This window comes from Sesamum indicum, linkage group LG10, assembly GCF_026168435.1.
Source record: "Sesamum indicum cultivar Baizhima isolate 11 linkage group LG10, ASM2616843v1, whole genome shotgun sequence".
NCBI lineage: Eukaryota > Viridiplantae > Streptophyta > Magnoliopsida > Lamiales > Pedaliaceae > Sesamum > Sesamum indicum.
The window spans coordinates 18608234-18626693 of NC_142666.1; the positions used below are offsets into that span (position 1 = coordinate 18608234).

At 31.7% G+C, this 18460-nt stretch overlaps 2 protein-coding genes and 1 long non-coding RNA gene across 3 annotated transcripts; 1 reads left to right on the forward strand and 2 right to left on the reverse strand.

The window, feature by feature from the left end:
* Positions 1-1891: 1891 nt before the first annotated feature.
* Positions 1892-3643, reverse strand: LOC148786754 (uncharacterized). Its single transcript, XR_016067930.1, has 3 exons — positions 3387-3643; positions 2851-2886; positions 1892-2030 (listed from the first exon to the last, which is right to left on the reverse strand). It is a non-coding gene; the product is annotated as an uncharacterized LOC148786754 (long non-coding RNA).
* A 2964-nt stretch (positions 3644-6607) lies between these two features.
* LOC105171721 (glycerol-3-phosphate acyltransferase RAM2) lies at positions 6608-9121 on the forward strand. The gene is made up of 2 exons (XM_011092924.3): positions 6608-7364; positions 8023-9121. The coding sequence occupies exons 1-2, from the start codon at positions 6732-6734 to the stop codon at positions 8917-8919; spliced, it is 1530 nt and encodes a 509-aa protein (XP_011091226.1). The 5' UTR covers positions 6608-6731; the 3' UTR covers positions 8920-9121.
* Positions 9122-16413: 7292 nt separating this feature from the next.
* On the reverse strand, positions 16414-17425 carry LOC105171710 (ethylene-response factor C3). Its single transcript, XM_011092912.3, has one exon. The coding sequence runs from the start codon at positions 17312-17314 to the stop codon at positions 16604-16606; it is 711 nt and encodes a 236-aa protein (XP_011091214.1). The 5' UTR covers positions 17315-17425; the 3' UTR covers positions 16414-16603.
* Between the last annotated feature and the right edge of the window lie 1035 nt (positions 17426-18460).

Consider the following 18460-nt stretch of genomic DNA (forward strand, 5'->3'; position numbering starts at 1 on the left):
TTTGGTTGCATATATGCGCCTCTTAAGAAATTAGAAGAATGGCTACATACATATATATATATATATAAATCAATACCTTCTTTCGTTGTTCTTCAAACATTATGTCTTATGTTGAAGGTATCCAGCCATCTGTTTAAATAAGATTACGGGGCCACTGTTGTATCCCATCATCACTATTCTGAAGTTCTACTTTACTATAATTAATTTGGAAAATTATTATTATAGTCTCGTAATTATATGAGGTGGCAACATTAATCATATTGGAATTCAATTTGTCAATTCAACCTGTAATTAAAAAAAATGCCGTAATTACGAGAAAAATATGCTGGAAATTTCAATTTGGTCAAATTTGGGGCACACTTGAACAGCAAATGTTAAATTTGCAATTTGTGGATTTTGTCGTTAATATTTAAATTGGGAGAAATAATATTTTTTATTTCATGATTTAGAATCATTTTATTTTTCGTTCTATTATTTATAAGATTATCATTTTTTATTTTGTAATTTTTAAAATGTAGCATTTTTTATTTATGGGATCTTTATGTTAGATATTTTAATAGAAATATCAAGTGCTTAGCATATGACCATTAGGGTATTTAGGGTCTTTACACTTTTGATCTTTTTGGTTATGGGATTCACTTTTGGTCCATAATTTTTAAAAGATGACGCTTTTGATCCCATACACTTAATGGTCATAAGGTCTTTTTGGTTAAATATCCAACATAAAGGTGTCATGGGACTAAAGTGTTATTTTTTTAAATTACAGAATCAAAAATTATGATTCCATAAAAAATTGGACTAAAGGTGAAAAGATCCTAAATAAAGGACGAAAAATACTATTTTCCTTTTAAATTATTATGACTTTCATTGTCAAATTAAGTTCCAACTTCCAACAAAACTAAAACCTACCATCTCTGTGTAATTATAAGATCAAAATTGTAATTTTGCCCTATTAATTGATGATTATTCATTGCTACTCATAGTAGACAACTAGAGGGAAAATTATTTTTTGGTCTCATATATTATGATTTTTTTTTTTAGTTTAGTTTTATTTATTACGATTTTCTCATATTGTATTCTGTAAATTAAAAGTTTTTTCAATGTTAATCTTTATGCGCATTTTTCATTCAATAATTAACCAAAATGTATGGAAAATGCCACGGACTCCTTTAAGTACAAGACGAAAATTCAAGGATTAAAATTAAGAAAATTTTGAATTTATAGGATTCAATATGATTCTTCACCTTTTTTCGGTTTCTTTTATAGATTTATTATTTTACAACTGTAATAAGAACTAAACATAGCTTAAGATAAATACTTATTAATTTACTATTAAAACTAAGCTGTAATTAATTAGTTATTTTAATTTTTAAACAGTTTAAACTAACTCACTCTTCTTGTGGCAAATTGCTTTAACTCCAACTACATCAACTCTCTAAACACTCGTCGATAACTGATAAACACAAATTTAAAACAGCTAACTCCTACTTTTAATGCACTTCTGCTTTCTGCTTTACAGAACATGCATGGGACAACCTTATAAAAGGGCAAAAACCTATGTAACTACCATGCCATCATTACTCCCAGAATGAGAACTTCATTGTCAATCCCATTACTGTTCTTTCTTGTAATAATTACTTTCACCACCTACTCTCTTGCCGTCGCAATATCAAGCACTCTCGGCACAGATGATGAAAACCAGCGACAAGAACTTATACTGTCTGCGTCAGAGGGGCTGGTTCCAGCACATGAATCCAGTGAACTTCAGGACGGAATTTACCCGCAACGGGTAAAACCACATGACCCAAAATGTGATGGAATTCACAGCTTGCTTATAGTTGAAGAACCACCGGAGAAGGGGCCTCCACCGAAGAAAGGAAAGAAAACGAAACCGCCAGGTGCTGCTCCATGGTGGAAACGGAGGCCGAAGAGGCCCCAATTTCCGTGCCTGCCTAAAAAGGGTGGAAAGAAGTCACCGCCCCGCCTTGCTCCAGGATGGCCATCTGCATGGCCACCACTTGAACCGGATGCTAGAAAGAAATTAGTGTAAGAAATTGTTGTAGGTGTAACTTGAATTCTGAAATAATACATGGATTATTATACTAGAAATCTTGGTGCTTCGATATGGTTGATTTTATATTTTTTTTGGGCAAAACTACATTTTTACATAAAATAGGGGGGATCCACGTTTTTGGTTCACTATTTTTAAAATGATACTAAAATTAAAAAAATTCGACACATTTAGTTATTTATTTTATAAAATTTTCGAAATGATCTCGAAATTAACGAAATTCAACACAATTAATCATCTACATTACATAATTTATGGAACTAAATGTATGAGTTTTTCTAATTACGGGACCATTTTAAAAATTTCGTAAAATAAAAAACTAAAAGTATTAAACTTTCTATCATATAGGACTAAAAGTGTAATTTTGCTATACTTTTTGTTTACTTGGCCATCAAGTGAGAAAGCAATTCAGGTGAAATAGGAAGTTGTGGTTTTGTGTGAGGTTAGGAGGTCGAATATGATTTTCCACTTGTGATTGTACTTGACGACAATGTCTAAATAAAAAGTGTAAGAGACCATCAAACTATAAGACTTAATCACAAGAATTTCTAACAGAAAATATGTCAACAGTTTTCTCAACCCTTCATTTTGAATTTTCTATCTAGAGGAAAGTTCAACAAGTAAACACAAACTAATAAAATATGCAAGTGATAGCTATTTCTTAGTATTATCGATGCGCAGTGTAACACGTGGTATTTAAAATTTGTGCCTTTTTTGCTGGAAAATCAAGGCATAATAAAAAAACATGTCAAATTGTGGTAAGAGGGGCCATACCATACCTGTTTCAAATTATACGAAGTTCCAGGCACAAAAATCTGAAAGGCAGAGGCGAAGAGAATGAGAACTAGATAAGCGGTTTAATGTAACCAGTAAAGGAGGGAGCTAGAGGAGAAAATCCAGTTGATTTTGGGGAGGCAATGAAACAAGTGACTGAATTCCTAAAACTAATGAAAGGGAGACTGCCAACGACTCAACAAGATCCATTACAAGTAAACTTTTCTCACTATTATGGATGACTTCAGTAGGGCAGTGTGGTTTTACTGCTCCAAAACAAAAGACAAATTTACTTAAGATTGTCTTCTTTCCTTACCTCTGTACAAAGACAGTTTCACTCCCAAGCTAAAATCATTAGATTAGACAATAGGTCTGAATTTGTTAACACCAATTGTTATAATCTTTTCCAATCCATAGGTATTCAACACCAGCGTTCTTGCCCCTACACTCCTCAATAGAACGACATTGTCAAAAGAAAACACAAACATCTCCTTATTTACCTAGACAGTTCTAGGGTGAATGTGTGCTAACTACAGCTTACCTTATTAATCGCTTCCTTCCTGCCGGTCACCTTACGAAATCCTTCACCAGAAAAGGCCCTCACTTGACCACATTAAAGTCTTTGGATGCCTCTATTATGCAACCAATAGCAGCCCTCATAATGATAAATTTGATCCTAGAACCTCTAAATGCATTTTCCTTGGGTACAGTCAAATACACAAAGGATATAAGCTCTTTCACTAGGAACACAAAACTATTGTAATGTTGGATTTGTATTTTGAGTATTTTGTTTTGGTGTATTGAAGATAGAGAGAGAAAAATATAGACAAATAAATGTGTATTGGAGATAAATGGTATGTCTGAATTTATATTTTGAGGTAAGTGGTATAGGTTTGATGTTGGAATTTGAGGGGACAAATATCACTATTTATTGTCAAATCATATCTCTTTTATATTATATATATATAAGTGTATATATATATATAACATATAGAAAGTTGAACAATAACAAAGCACACAAACAAAGTATACAAAAATAAATATTAAGTATGTTTTATCTTATTTCAAAATATACTGTATCATGAACTCAAACATAGTGTGTATTTACTTTTATAGATGATTTCTTCAACGAAGAGATCTTTCCTCTAGCTGCTACTCCTTTAGAACCTAATCTATGCCTTCCTGCACCTATGCCTGAATCAGCTCCCTCCACTTCTCCTATGACTGCACATGCTCCTGAATTGTCACCTATTGCTGACATTGTTCCACCTACTGCACGCCCTTTACCAGCTACTATTTCCCCTGTACCTGAACCTAGACGTTCAACTAGACACATTACTCAACCTAACTGGCTCAAAGATTATGTTTGCAACTTTTCCTCTTATCCGCATCTTTGCTAACCATGTTCTTTTAGCTTTGCACACTTGTCTTTATTGGCACAGGTTGAAGCTGTCCAAGAACCTAACATAATATATGAATTTATGTTTTGGGTGTTTTGTTTTGTATTTTGAAGATAGAGAGAGACAAATAGAGATAAATAAATGTGTATTGAAAATAGATAGTACGTTTGAATTTGTTTTGAAATAATTTAAGATATTGGATTTGGGAGACAAAAATCACTATTTATTATCAAATTATATCTCTTTTATATATATTTATATATATTTATGTATTTATATAAATTTTGTATGTTTAATATTGTATTTTTTGGAGACAAAAATCGTTGTTTGTAGTCAAATTATGTCTCTTTTATATGATATATATAAGTGTATATATATTATATATAGAAAGTTGAAAAAAAATACACAAATAAGGTGCAAAAATAAATAAATATTGGGTGTGTTTTATCTTGTTTCGAAAAATACAAAAATATAATTTCAAACATAATGTAAAAATCTTTTGCAGAGGCCAACAAACATGAACACTGGAGTATTTTATTTAATTTTTTGAAAATAAAAAGAATTATATAACCATGCATAGAACGGATTCTAGTTCCTTAAAAGTTTGTACAACTTATAGGTAGCTCCATAGTTGTTTTATCACAATTCCACCCTTTGAAATTCTATATTTTATAGTTAAACCCCTATACTTTAAAATTTATCATAACAATATATCTTTAATTATTTAAAATTGAGTGCACAATGCTTCACATGCCAGATTTTTCATCAGATGGAGACAAGAAGCTAATTAAATGGGGGTCCAAAAGGAAATTAAATCCTCTCCATATGCAGCAACAAGAGATTAAGACCATACAATTTAAAATTACTAAATTAACCTGCCATTAAATTGTATCCACAAATAAATAGTAGGTAAGGGAGTAGAATTAATTTTACACCTCTTAGCATTTAAATTGCATTGGAAAGGGGGACTAAGTTCAGATAAAATGATAAGGAGTACAATTTATCATGAATGAAAAAACAAAATAAGTACAGATAAAATGACTAATAAGTTCAGATAAAATGTCTGAATGTTTTAATAAAAAGGGGTTAGCAAGAGGCAAAAAAAAAACACTGGAAAAGAAAAATTATGGGTAAAAAAGATAACGTATACAAAAGTCTAAAAGACAAAATAAACATGTTCCTTTCTGTAAAAAAAATAGATCATATTTCTAGAGACCATGATCATTACGTAGGACAAATATAACTTAAATTAGTTATTGTTGGTACAAGATTTTGAATATATACAAAGGAAATATTTAATATATTTAAAATAATATTATGTAATTGTTTAAGATAAATACTAATGAAATTAGTTATAATGTCGGAGATAAGATATAAATACAAAACAAAGATTTAATATGTTTAAAATAGAGGATGTTTTTAACCAATAGGGTTTTTTTCTCTATGATTAAACAATTCAATTATAAGATTAGTGATAAGATTTTGGATAAATATTGAATATATTCAAAATTTGATGATGTTTATAACCAATAAGATTTTTCGTTGATAATTAAAATATTGTGTAGATGATTTTGTCGATAAATACAAATTAAATTATTAATTTAAAATAAATGAGATTTTCTAACCAAAGAAAATTTTTCTTAGTGATTAAAAAATTCAAAAATATAAAAAAAATAGTATTTGGTCAAAATTGAACTAAATTGGTCAAACTTTCGTTTTGCTATATATATATGTGTGTGTATAGATATCTTTGTAATTTATGATCAAGGGCAAACGAATTTCTTCGTGAAAAATGTTAGAAAATGCTAGTATTAAGGGAGGTAAATATAATTTTGGGGTAATTGCATGTACACCTCAAATCTATAATTTATATACATAAACCACCTATATTTTATATAATTATAAATCATTCTTCATAACTAAAAATAGGAATAGTTTGTATAACGGCATTAACGTTTTTTGGAGATGTATATATAAAATTTCAGAAAATAGGGATGATTTAAGTAAAACGATAATGAACTTTCCGTAGTTGTGTGTATGATTTTTCGAAAGACAGTTAATTTATATCAAAAATCATAATGAAGAAGTGTAAATATAATTATTCCTATGATTTTTTAATGTAAAGGGATTTACTAATAATTAGCCCAAATACTGCAGGGCGGGGGTGGCATTATATCTAATTAAATCCCAAAGTAAAATTAGCAATATCTTGTGAACCTTCGAGTTTTTGAACCCAAATTACGCCTGAAACCACTAGGTCAGGACACATCACGCATTCCGCCGCCAAAAAAAAAAAAAAAAATCCTAGCACCCATCAAACTCCATTAATATATGTCGAAGACAGCTATAATATATATAGATTCAAGGCTGCGGCTGTGCTAATAACTCCATAATTCTTTAAATATCTACACTATTCCTGCTATTCATATACATAAAAATAAACTACATCCAGAACAAGAGTTTTATTTCTATTCAGCAAAAGATCAATGGCCGTTCGAAGTACACATTCCCCAAGCAAAATCCCAACAATCTACCAGTGCGACTCAAAGGGGCGCGAAAACCAGACGATTGCAGCTGACATGCATGGAACTTTGCTCATCGATCGCAGCCTTTTCCCTTATTTCGCGCTAATAGCATTTGATGTTGGTGGGATATTAAGGCTGCTGCTGTTGCTGTTGACTGCTCCATTGGCCTGGTTTCTGCACCACTTCGTCTCGGAATCTGCCGGCATTCGGGTGCTAGTATTTGCTAGTTTTGCTGGGGTGAAGGTCTCTGAGATTGAGTCGGCAGCAAACGCTGTCTTGCCGAAGCATTACTCTGAAGACCTGCACCCGGAGACGTGGCGGGTGTTGTCGTCGTGTGGGAGAAAATGTGTGCTGACAGAAAGTCCTAGGATCATGGTTGAGCCCTTCTTGAAGAACTATTTAGGCGTTGATTTGGTGTTGGGTACAGAGATTTCGTCGTGGTGGGGCGTTGCCACTGGATTTATGGCTCGTGGTGGGGTGCTTGTTGGTGAGCAGAAGGCTATGGCTCTTAGGAAGGCGTTTGAGTCTTCGTTAGCGCCAGAGATCGGTATTGGTGATTCTGAAGCTGATTTTGCCTTCATGAATCTTTGCAAGGTTTGGATTCACAATCCTGTTATATATCAATCATGATGGTCTTCTTTGTTTTTTCCTTTTGTGTGGGTAGCGAGCGTACGTGATGGATTTGGGCTAAGTTGGAATCAATTTGAATTCGTCTAGAATGGATTTTGAAGATATAAAACGAATCTTGGAATGGGTTTTGAATTTTGATTTTTGAACCTGAACCCGTAACAGTAACAATCATAAATCGTACATGCATTTTAAAAAATATTAACTCTTCATTAATTATATTATTTCGTCAAATTTAGAAAATTATAATGATATTTTTTAAATAAATATAATTTTATTGCTTTTAAAATTGGTGGATGGCAGCTTTTATCTCATGAAAAGTTGATTTGATAATTTAACAAATGGATAAGGGTTCTGCCAAATGCCCCATCTAAGTAACAAAAAACAAAAAAATTCCACCATATATGCTGGACGAAATTTACATTTTCACCAATACCAAAAGTAGGTGGGTAATTCCACCGTTTTGTAACAGCGATGCAAAAGTTAGAATGATACACAAGACAAACTTACATTAATCCCAACATTAAACGACCAAAAGATTTGTACATCACTTTTTCTGTCTAAGCCCAATTCAAAAAGTCCAATTAACTGATTCTTATGCTTGGCCACTATTACATCAAAGCAGGAAAAGTACATAGTTCCATCAGAGCAACGCGTCCGCCCCGTGAAACAGGTTGAGTTGCCAAAGCCCGTGATCTTCCACGACGGTCGACTTGTCCAAAAACCGTCTCCATTGATAGCACTCCTGATCATTGTCTGGTTCCCAATCGGCGTTCTATTATCTGTGTCGCGTGTTCTCATCGGTTCAAACAGTCCAATATCACTATTTTACTATATCATTCAACTCACAGGGTGCAAAATTCTAGTTAAGGGCACCCCACCTCCTAACGCCAAGAATTCTCGACGGACAGGAGTTGCATTTATTTGCTCCCATAAAACTGTTATGGATCCTCTTTTTGTCTCTGCAGTTCTTGGCCGTAATACAACCTGCATCAGCTACTCGGTGTCAAGGTTAACTGAGTTCTTGTCTCCCATAAGAAACTGTAGGCTGACCCGAGAGAGGTCCAAGGATGCTAAAATAATCAAAGACATTCTTGAAGAAGGTTGGGATTTGGTTATGTGCCCTGAAGGCACAACCTGTCGGGAGCCTTATTTGCTTAGGTTTTCGTCGTTGTTCGCTGAGCTGACAGACGAGATTGTGCCGGTGGCCATCAACATAAGAACAAGTATGTTTCATGGGTCGACGGCACGAGGGCGAAAATGGCTAGACATATTCTTCTTCTTCATGAACCCTTTGCCAGTCTACGAGATTACGTTTCTTGACAAGTTATCGCCTGATCAAACTTGTAGTGCTGGAAAATCTAGCTTCGACGTCGCGAATAATGTCCAAGAAATGATTGGGACAGTATTGAAATTTAAATGTACAAAATTCACCAGGAAGGATAAGTACCGGATGTTGGCCGGGACGGATGGTCTTGTAGGGGGAAAACCTGGGGCAGTGGCGGCAGACAAATTAAGTTAAGGATGATCAAAATTGCGGGGATTGAGAACAACTTATTATGTCGAACTACTTACTATTTTCTAAACATTTGTCTTTTAATAAAAATAAATATATGATTACATCATATAAAAACATGTTTGTAAAAAATGTTATCTCCCTCCATTGGTGGTGGCGTTAGTGTAATTATCTGCATTTCATTATAATTCAAGAATATTCAATTGGTGATCAAATTGGTCTCTTATATATAAATAATTTTTTAATTTATATATTTTCCTAGCAATTTTTCCACTTATTCTTCTGTTCCTTTTCCAACTTCTGCATCTCTTTCATTCCTCCAATAACTTCTTATCACCTTTTTTTTTTATTTTTACATATATTTATTTTCCTGTGTCCAGTTGCAATATATATTAAATTAGAAATCTTGTAATGTTATTAAACAAATGTTTTAAAAAAAAGTACGAATTAAACTCAAACAACGATTTTCTAAAACTTAATTAATTGTACACAAATATTCACATGTGCCGCACACATTAGTGATTGAGAACATGTCTGGATCCTCTGCTTGCACGCGACCCGATCAAGAATCACGTATAACATGTTATGGAAAATTCATTATTCGGGTCAAATGTACGTAATTTTTTAGAATTTTTTTAAAAATAAGTCTAATCAAATTCATGTGATTAGTCACTCTTATAAACTATATTACCATTGATCATTTTTTTGAACTGTATACTTATTATACATCAAATATATTATATGTATTATGTAATTAGTTTAGATTTGATCAATCCCAATTCGAATTAAAATTTTCAATGTCAGAGTAATTTTGAAATTATGAATCAAAAGCATGTTTAATGGACCATACCAAAAATTACTCAGCCACTTGCGTGGCATCAACCAATCCTTGCCTCAACTCCTTTTCCATGTAGTTCCAAATACACCATTGGAATCACTGAGAAAACAGTTAAAACTTTCTTGGAATCGTGATCTCTGACAACCCTTAAAGCTGATCTGCAATTTGAGAGGTGTTAGAGGAACCGGAAGATAGAACAATATTGGGTGAATTGTAATTTACCCTCTTGTACTAGTTAAAAATAGTAAAACACTCTTATATAAAAAATAAATTAGTATTACTCCCTTCAAAGAATAAAAAAAATGAAAAAAATACCCCCTCCCACGTAGGCTATTGATTTGATATAAAAATGTGAGTATCTAAATCAATGAGATTTAATATCAAATCTATAATAAGATCTAATGGTTCATATTTAGGACATAAAAGTTATCTTATAAGAAAAAAAAATAAGCAAAAACGCGGATGCAAGGCTAGTTGCACATTGCATGATTTAAGGAAGTATTTTGCTATTTTTTTATACTTTGAGGGAGGTTAATTGCTAATTTATTTTTCACATCAGGGCGTTTGGCCATTTTTAGCTAACACGAGAGAGAAATCTTGAGTGTGAAATGAATTTCATTCAACCCAAAAACTAACTGGAACAATGTGCTGGTTGCTTAAATACACACAAGGAGAAGATGAACTATATAACTGCTTCTAACTAGTTGAAGCTAACTAAAACGTGTTCCTACTATTTACAAGAAACGTTTTGTACAGAGATAGGCTATCACTTATAAAAGCAGGAGAAAGTGTGTGGAATGCGATGTAAGTCGTCTTCATGAACTGAACTGATTTGAACGTGAGTGTGCCTCTATAATGGCTTCTTCAAGCAGCAATTGTAACTTCCCCTCCTCAAGTTGGCGCATGGGAAATCATGCCCAACTTGAAAAGAAAACGAGCAAAAGGAACAGTAGGGAATGCCTTTGTCATAATGTCTGCAAGCTGTTGTTGGTTGGGGATGTGGGAAGGAAAAATGTCCGTTTGTGAAAAACATGATTCTCGGTAGTATGGATGGCAGCTTCCTTGTTGCAAGAAAAAAGAATTGGAGAAAAAACAGGAACACCAAAAATCACCCAAAATGCAAGAAATGTACAACAACTTACAGACGGTAGACCCCGTGCTTCTGTATTCGGGCTGGGCAAATGAATGGGACACAGTGACTTATTTGTTAGTTTTCCAGGACACTAAGGACCCTTCAAGAAAGATGCAATACCCAATAACAGAGTGGCGTGTATTGGGACAGGATGCGCAGTTAGGTTTTTGTTCGGGTTTTTGTTATATGTCAAATAAATCTTATTATGATCAATTACCCTCATATGTTTTCACGCGTTAATGCATATAAAGAGGTATGTTTTCACTATTACAAGGATGGTTTAGTCCAAAAAGTATTTATTAACCTACAATAAGTCAATTGAGAGTAAATATCAATTTTCATTCAGTTCTTTTTGTTAATGTTAAGAAATTCAATAAATTTTGATGGATTTTTTGTTAAATGAAAACAAATCTCATGGGTGTTAAATGAAAATTTTCAAATCACAAGAAATCTAAGTGTAATTTGTACCAAACCTCGAGGGGGAGTGCAATTATCCTAATACTTTATATACGTTGTAACTGAAATATTAAAATTTGACGCACAAAAACTTAGCGTGATTATTTTAATTTGTTGTTGATTTTATATTTTTGGTAGAACAGAAAATAAACGGATATCTAATTCTTTAGCCTATATGTTAGAAGCCCATTAAGTCCTTAAACTATTATCAAATGGGCGTAGGCCCATTTCAACAAGATAAAAGGCCCAATTTGTCCATTTCTCCAAGAAATTTCATCACCTATTTTAGGGAACTATTGTTGAACCATTCTTATCATATTTTGCCTCTATCCTTAGTTTTATTTATTTATTTTGGGAATAAATTAATACTTAACATAAATTTTGAAAAATTATATTTAATATTTCTGGTGTTTGTTTTTATCTAATAAATAAATCCTTTATTAGTCAAAACTCATCGAATCTGCAGATATTAGTAAAAGAAATTGAATAAAAAATTATATTTATCCCGATTGATTTTATGATTGACTTATTGCAAATCAAATAAATTTTTTTATCACCAAATTATCCGTGTATATTTTCACGTCTTAATAAATCCTACACATAATATTTTATTTGATGAAAATGATGATGGATGTAACCTTAAAGTCCAGTAGTACTACATATGCATAAAGTCAAGTAAGGCGTTTGTAGCATGTAATTAGAGTTAATTCTAAACTTTTGAGGTTGTTAATTGCTCATTTCTATTATAAGAAAATGGGTAAACTCTTCTAGAATTTGATATAATTATAAATATCTTTTTATTATTTAAAAAATTATAAATACCTATTTAAATAAAAAATAATTATATAATCCCTAGATGGTGATGTGGGCATTATTACTTTACCTTAGCTAAAATTTAAAAAAACAATTGAAAAAACTTTAAAAAAATATTTAGGAGGGATAAAATAAATAATCCACATGGAGTATTAGTCCATAAAATTTAAAAAAAATAAGAAACATATAAGATTATATAATATATAATCCAAAAGGACATTTTAGTCGGTTCATTATAAAAATTAGATGAAAACCTAATAGAGGCTAATAGAATAGACTTGTTGTTTGTCGAACTTTAAAATCATAACAGTATTTATAATTTTTCAAATAACAAAAAAATATTTATAATTATATTGAATTTTAAAAAATATAACTATAATACCAAATAATAATAATCCCATGCCATTAAAACCCCGGCTCAACTTTATAGACGGGATTCTAAACTTACTGAAATTGTTGATTCGAACCCAATCAAATATACAAACATTTCACATGTTTCAAAATTAATCAGTTATTAACGATTGATATTATAAAATTATTAATTGATGACAATGTTAAATTTATTGTTAGTTAAAATAAAGATATTAATATTAAAAAAATCTCTTTTTTGATAGCTTAAATTTTGAGATGGTATGTCAAAGGTAAATAATCCTGCACGTAAAGCAGGTTTATCAACGGTTGATGACGTTTTTAATTGTTTCACTCAAAAAAGAAAAGAAATTATCTTTTTCTAAGAAAAAAAAATTATAGAAAATTAGAATCAAATCGTATATATGCTCAATTAACCTTCCAACTCCATTACAAAGAAAAGTAAAAGCAAAAAGTTGTCGTTTGTGGTAATAATGAGATTATTAGTAAAACATGATCGATAAATATTTGAAGGAAAAGTCGTTTTTCTGTTTCTTGAGATGCTTAAAAATATGAGGAATAATTACATCTATAGTACTTCCTTATTTATGGTCTATTTATATAAACGACTCCTATTTTCTAAAACAATACATATATACTCACTAAAAATATCAATATTATTTATACAGATCATCCCTACTTTTAGATACCCCCAAAAGACGTCAACATCATTGCAGAAACTAACCCTACTTTTTTACTGTAAGGGGTAATTTTTGTAATTATACGAAAGACATGGATAATTTGTGTAAATAGACTTATAGATAAGGAAATATAAATGTAATTATCCCAAAATACTATTGATCTCAGCATACTTCAATAAAATTATCTTAAGCATATGATCCGTTAAACGAACACGTTATCTGTGAAGAATATGCAAGACCTCGAGGTCGCTATCTCACCAGGTCATCACTATCTCACCAAGTCAATACTATCTCACCATGTCATCGCCATCTCATCAGACCATCACTTGCGACCTTATAATCTGGTTTTTTGTCCTTTTCTGTACAGTTTAGCTATTTTGTCCTAGTTTGTAATTTGTTGGGATTTTCGGTTATTTCATAGATTTGGTAAGTTAGCAATCGGTTAGTTAGATTCCTTCTTGTAGTATTTATACAAGTTTCTCATTGTATTTTCTTGATGATGAATGATTATTAATCTTTCACCATACTATTTTTAAGAATGGAGATGTTATCTTCTCCCTTGAACTTGAGATTTCTACATTATCATTGTTAGATAGAATAATCATTTAATACTAATATGTTAACACGTCCTGCTCACATGCAAACTCTTGAAATCTTTTTTTTCTATAAATGGATGATAATAAGATTCAAACACAACACCTCTTATTTGACCTTTGTTCCGATACCATATTAAACAACCACCTTATTTAAAAATTTAAATTTATTAAAAAATAAAATTATTTAATACTAATATCTTAACACGATCACATATGCGTACATAATATGTCAAATATGAAAAATCAAATAATCATAAAAAAAAACATAAAATTATATGAACACTTTAGGGAGTCCAAAAGCATGGGTGAGAAACATAGAAGGGAAACCTCATTTTAAAATATTAATTACTACCTAATTACATCCCCAAAGGTGACTACATTCACTTAATTATGTGGTAGCTAGGAGGAAAATGTGATTTGGCCGAATAATTATTAATTAATTATTAAGTTCAACATAAAGCAACATTTATCTAACAAACGAGAATTGGGACTTTGATTTGAATTGAAGGTACACCAAATTATATTTCTAGGACTTGGCGTTTTGCTAAGGCCATTAGAAACTAATTAAACACGGGTCAATTATTTGTTAATCTGTTGTGACGTGCATAATTATTTCAAATAAGACTGTCGTTTTATCTTAATTATTTCAAATAAGACGTGCATAATTAAATATTCTTTTACTATGTAAGTCTCACTACAAAATAAAGATGAGATTAATAATTTCATTAACTATATATGTAGTGACAAAACTTTTATTTTATCATAGTAGTGGGTTTTGTGATTTTAACTGATTACTCTGTAAAGAGTTGTTTTTTATTAGCAAGAATTAATGAATAAATAATATATATTTTTTTCTTTATAATATATTTTAAAATATAAAAAACTATTTATTATATACACATAGAGATCGCGTGCCATACACGATGACTAGTTTTTTATATTGATATAAATATCTAAGTAGGGATATAATTATTATATTTAAAAAATTGATGCCCAATAATATTCACGCTAGTGTGTTTATATATATATATTATGTATATATATAGATATTAGAATATATAAGGTAACTCAATTGGCCACCTTACCAACTTCTGTCAAGCAATCAAACTATGGAACTTTCGGAAAGTTCCTTGAAGAATTCTAAAGCCAAAATCCTCCACAATTAATATTTAATACCCATTAAATGCATACATATATATAAAAATAAATTTAAACTGAATCCAAATTGAAAATATATGTGCACGAAACAAATCTAGCAGAGGGTGGACGCCTGGCCCCCAGTTATTATATATATATATATATATAGGACATAGAGCATATCTACGTGATTAGGTAGTGCAAGTGGTTTTTTTAAATTCCTAATTAATAATTAATATGGATAGTTAGCTTGTGTGATTAGTTTAATTAACTCTACGAAAGTGATATATATGATACAAGTGGATTATAGTATTTGTTGCTACTTTAAGAAAGCTGTGTGTGTGTATATTTTTAGAGATGGATGTTAGGGTCGAAAAATATATTTCTTTATATAGAAACGATTTAAATATTTTATCATTTGTACGTAAAGTACTGTTCCAAAACTACTTAACTGTAATTCGAATCAGATCATCCATCTTATGTAAGAAGAATTAATAATTTTTAAAAAGATTAATCGGCCATGATAATTGATTAACCCTAACTTTGATAATTAAGCAATGATCGGTTGTAATTAAGAATATCGCAATTCTTACAATAGTTTTAAGGGGAGAAAAAATACAATTTTAGTAATGTAACTTAATTATGAAGAAATGATATTTTTTGTTCTGTAAAAATTGATTTGACAATTTAAATTTTTTTGATCATTTTAATCTTTTTTCTAACTAATTGGACCGAAAACATTGCATGTGACTTACACATGACTCCATTAAATTATAGTTTTAGTCCTAAAAACTTAGTAGGAGGTGGCATTTTTGGTCCTGTACGAATTTATTTACAGAAGTAAAAATACAAATTAATTAGGTCATGTGCAAGTTATATATAATTTTTTGATTAAATTAACCAAAAAATAATTAAAATTTTACAATTACAAGAATAAATTATGAAAAACAATTTGTGCAAAATTAAAAATACCATCACTGCTAAATTGTAGGACTGTAATTGCATTTTCCTCTAATTTGAATATTTATCTAAAACCTAATCCTAGGCATGCCAGCTTTTGTCTTGTTTGTATAGGCATTTACTTTTTTCTTCCCTTGGGACAATATCTCAATAATTGTACGTTTCATATATTATTAATTACAAAGAATGAAGTAATATGATGATGTATCATGATTCTTGTTCTTTTCTCTTGATAGTGCGACTTTTTTATTACCATACAACTAATCTACAGTTGCGTCGGTTTGTTTCTTGCACCCATCCTTTTGTAATGAATCGTGACCTTTTTATTTCACAAATTTAAATAACTACCTATTTTTTAGGTAATAAAATATTTTTTCGAAATAAACAATGTAGGAGAGAAATATAATCCAATAGTAAAGAATTCTCGCACAAAATCAGCTCCATATTGTATTCTGTGTTACATGTCGTTTACATATATACATGTTACTTGTATAAAATGTATACCACGTATATAAAAAATACAGACTAAAACGATTTTTTGATTTTTTTTCATAACACGGGTTTATAATATATATATTTTGTAATAAAACAAGACTAGTGAAAAAAAAAAGGAGGAATTTGAAGAAAAATTCAAATCCTATACACTAATTAATTAACACCACGGCTTGATGAAGAAACCAAAGAAATGACAGAGGAAGAAAGAGGAATTTCACCAAAGACTAGGATTTGCACTAGAACTACTTAAGAGCTGTTCCAAGTAATCAGCGCCTAAGTCCTCAAACACCACCACATTCTCCACCTTCACTTCCCTCGCTTTCCCTTTCCTCCCGCCGCCGCCGCCTCTTCGCCGCCGCATGGAGTGCTTTCTCTTCAACGCCATCACCGGCGAACCCCCTTCCTCCTCTATGCAACACCTCATCTCCCGCAAAGATTCCCGCACCCTCTCCGCTGGGAAGTTGAGGATCGCCGCAGGTCCACGCATGGCAAAAGCGGCTTGGTCATAAGCCATCGCCGCCGCTTCCGCGGTGTCGAACGTCCCCAGCCAGACCCTTACCCCGTTTCTCGTGGAATCCCTTATCTCCGCCGCGAACTTCCCCCACGGCCGCTTCCTGACGCCCCGAAACGACTTTTCCTTGGTGGGCTTCACGGCTGGATCTCCCTCCGCCGACGAGGAGTTCACTTCTTCGGTATGGTTGTGGTGATCGGAGGAGTTGGATTCCGAGGGTTCTTGGGGTGCTTCTGACAGAACGCCGAACAGCATCATTTCTTGGGAATCATTTTCATTGAAAGGAAGAGAATTTATGAAAACTTCTGAATCCCATTCCCATAAAGGGATCGATGATTCCGATGAATTGAAAGAGGAATTATCAGAGGAGAACTCATTGCTCGTAGAGTGAAAAACAGAGGAATATGAATCCATTTCAATCTATCTTTCTATCTTTCTTGCTGGAAATTTTGGTATATATATGTTTTTTTTCTTACAAGTATTTCTACTTCTAGTAATCCATTGCGGGGAGCAAATGCCCGAGCAAAGGTACAATATATATATACACAACTAATGAAGAGGGTTGGAAGGGTCTAAACATGATTTAGAAACGAGGGTGAAAAATTGAATATTAAAAAGATAAGGGCAAAAACGGAAAATAAAAAAAGATTGGATTTTGGCAAGGATGTTCATAATGTTTTCATGTTACAAGTGGGACTAATATTACACGTGGGTCAAAGGCTGTCCAGGCGGCCTGCTCATGACGTCATACTCGATAGGATATCAGAGCTCAGCTTTCTTGGCTTCTTTGTCCAATTATCTTGCACTCTTTCCACACTCTCACTAATTTAATAAGCTTGATTATTTTCATTCACACTCTCACTAATTTGGTTTTAATATTGTTGAAATTAGGGTTTCTGCGTTTGTTTAATCATCGGTTTTTGGTTCACTTGCAAGACATCGAAGACATCTTAATTTCTTGCATTCTTGAGCTGTAATGGAGAGAATTTACCAAATTATTGACATTTCATTCCGAAGAGTCGTGTGGACCAAGTTTAGAAGAACATTAATTTGGGGGCACAAGACATGCGGAAAAGTCAAAGGTCCGGACTTCTTTTTATTTGGTTTAGATTTTGTTTCATTGAGTAAATTTTAATTCGAATTAGGTTCAATTACATTTTTGAAAAAGTTACTTGACATGTGAATTATTATAAATAAGATTGATATATAATTTTATCAAGAGTGATAGATTATTTAGCTAATATAGAAGTTCTTGTCAGATAATGTGATTGGCGTGGGCGAATTTCCATATTTGAGAGGTTTCCAAGAAGATTTCTCTAGGGATATATATATTATTTTATAGTGCATTTAAATTTTACTTACTATTAAAATTGAAGGAACACTGAAAGTGGATTTTATTTTAATAGAAATGATAATTACATTATCAAATAATTGTCTTAATAAACTCAACAATGGAGCAATTTATCGGTTCCACTAATAATATATTTATAATAAAGAATCATCAAATAAATTACATTAAATTAATATAAAATGAGATAAATATTCAATCATGTGGGGAAC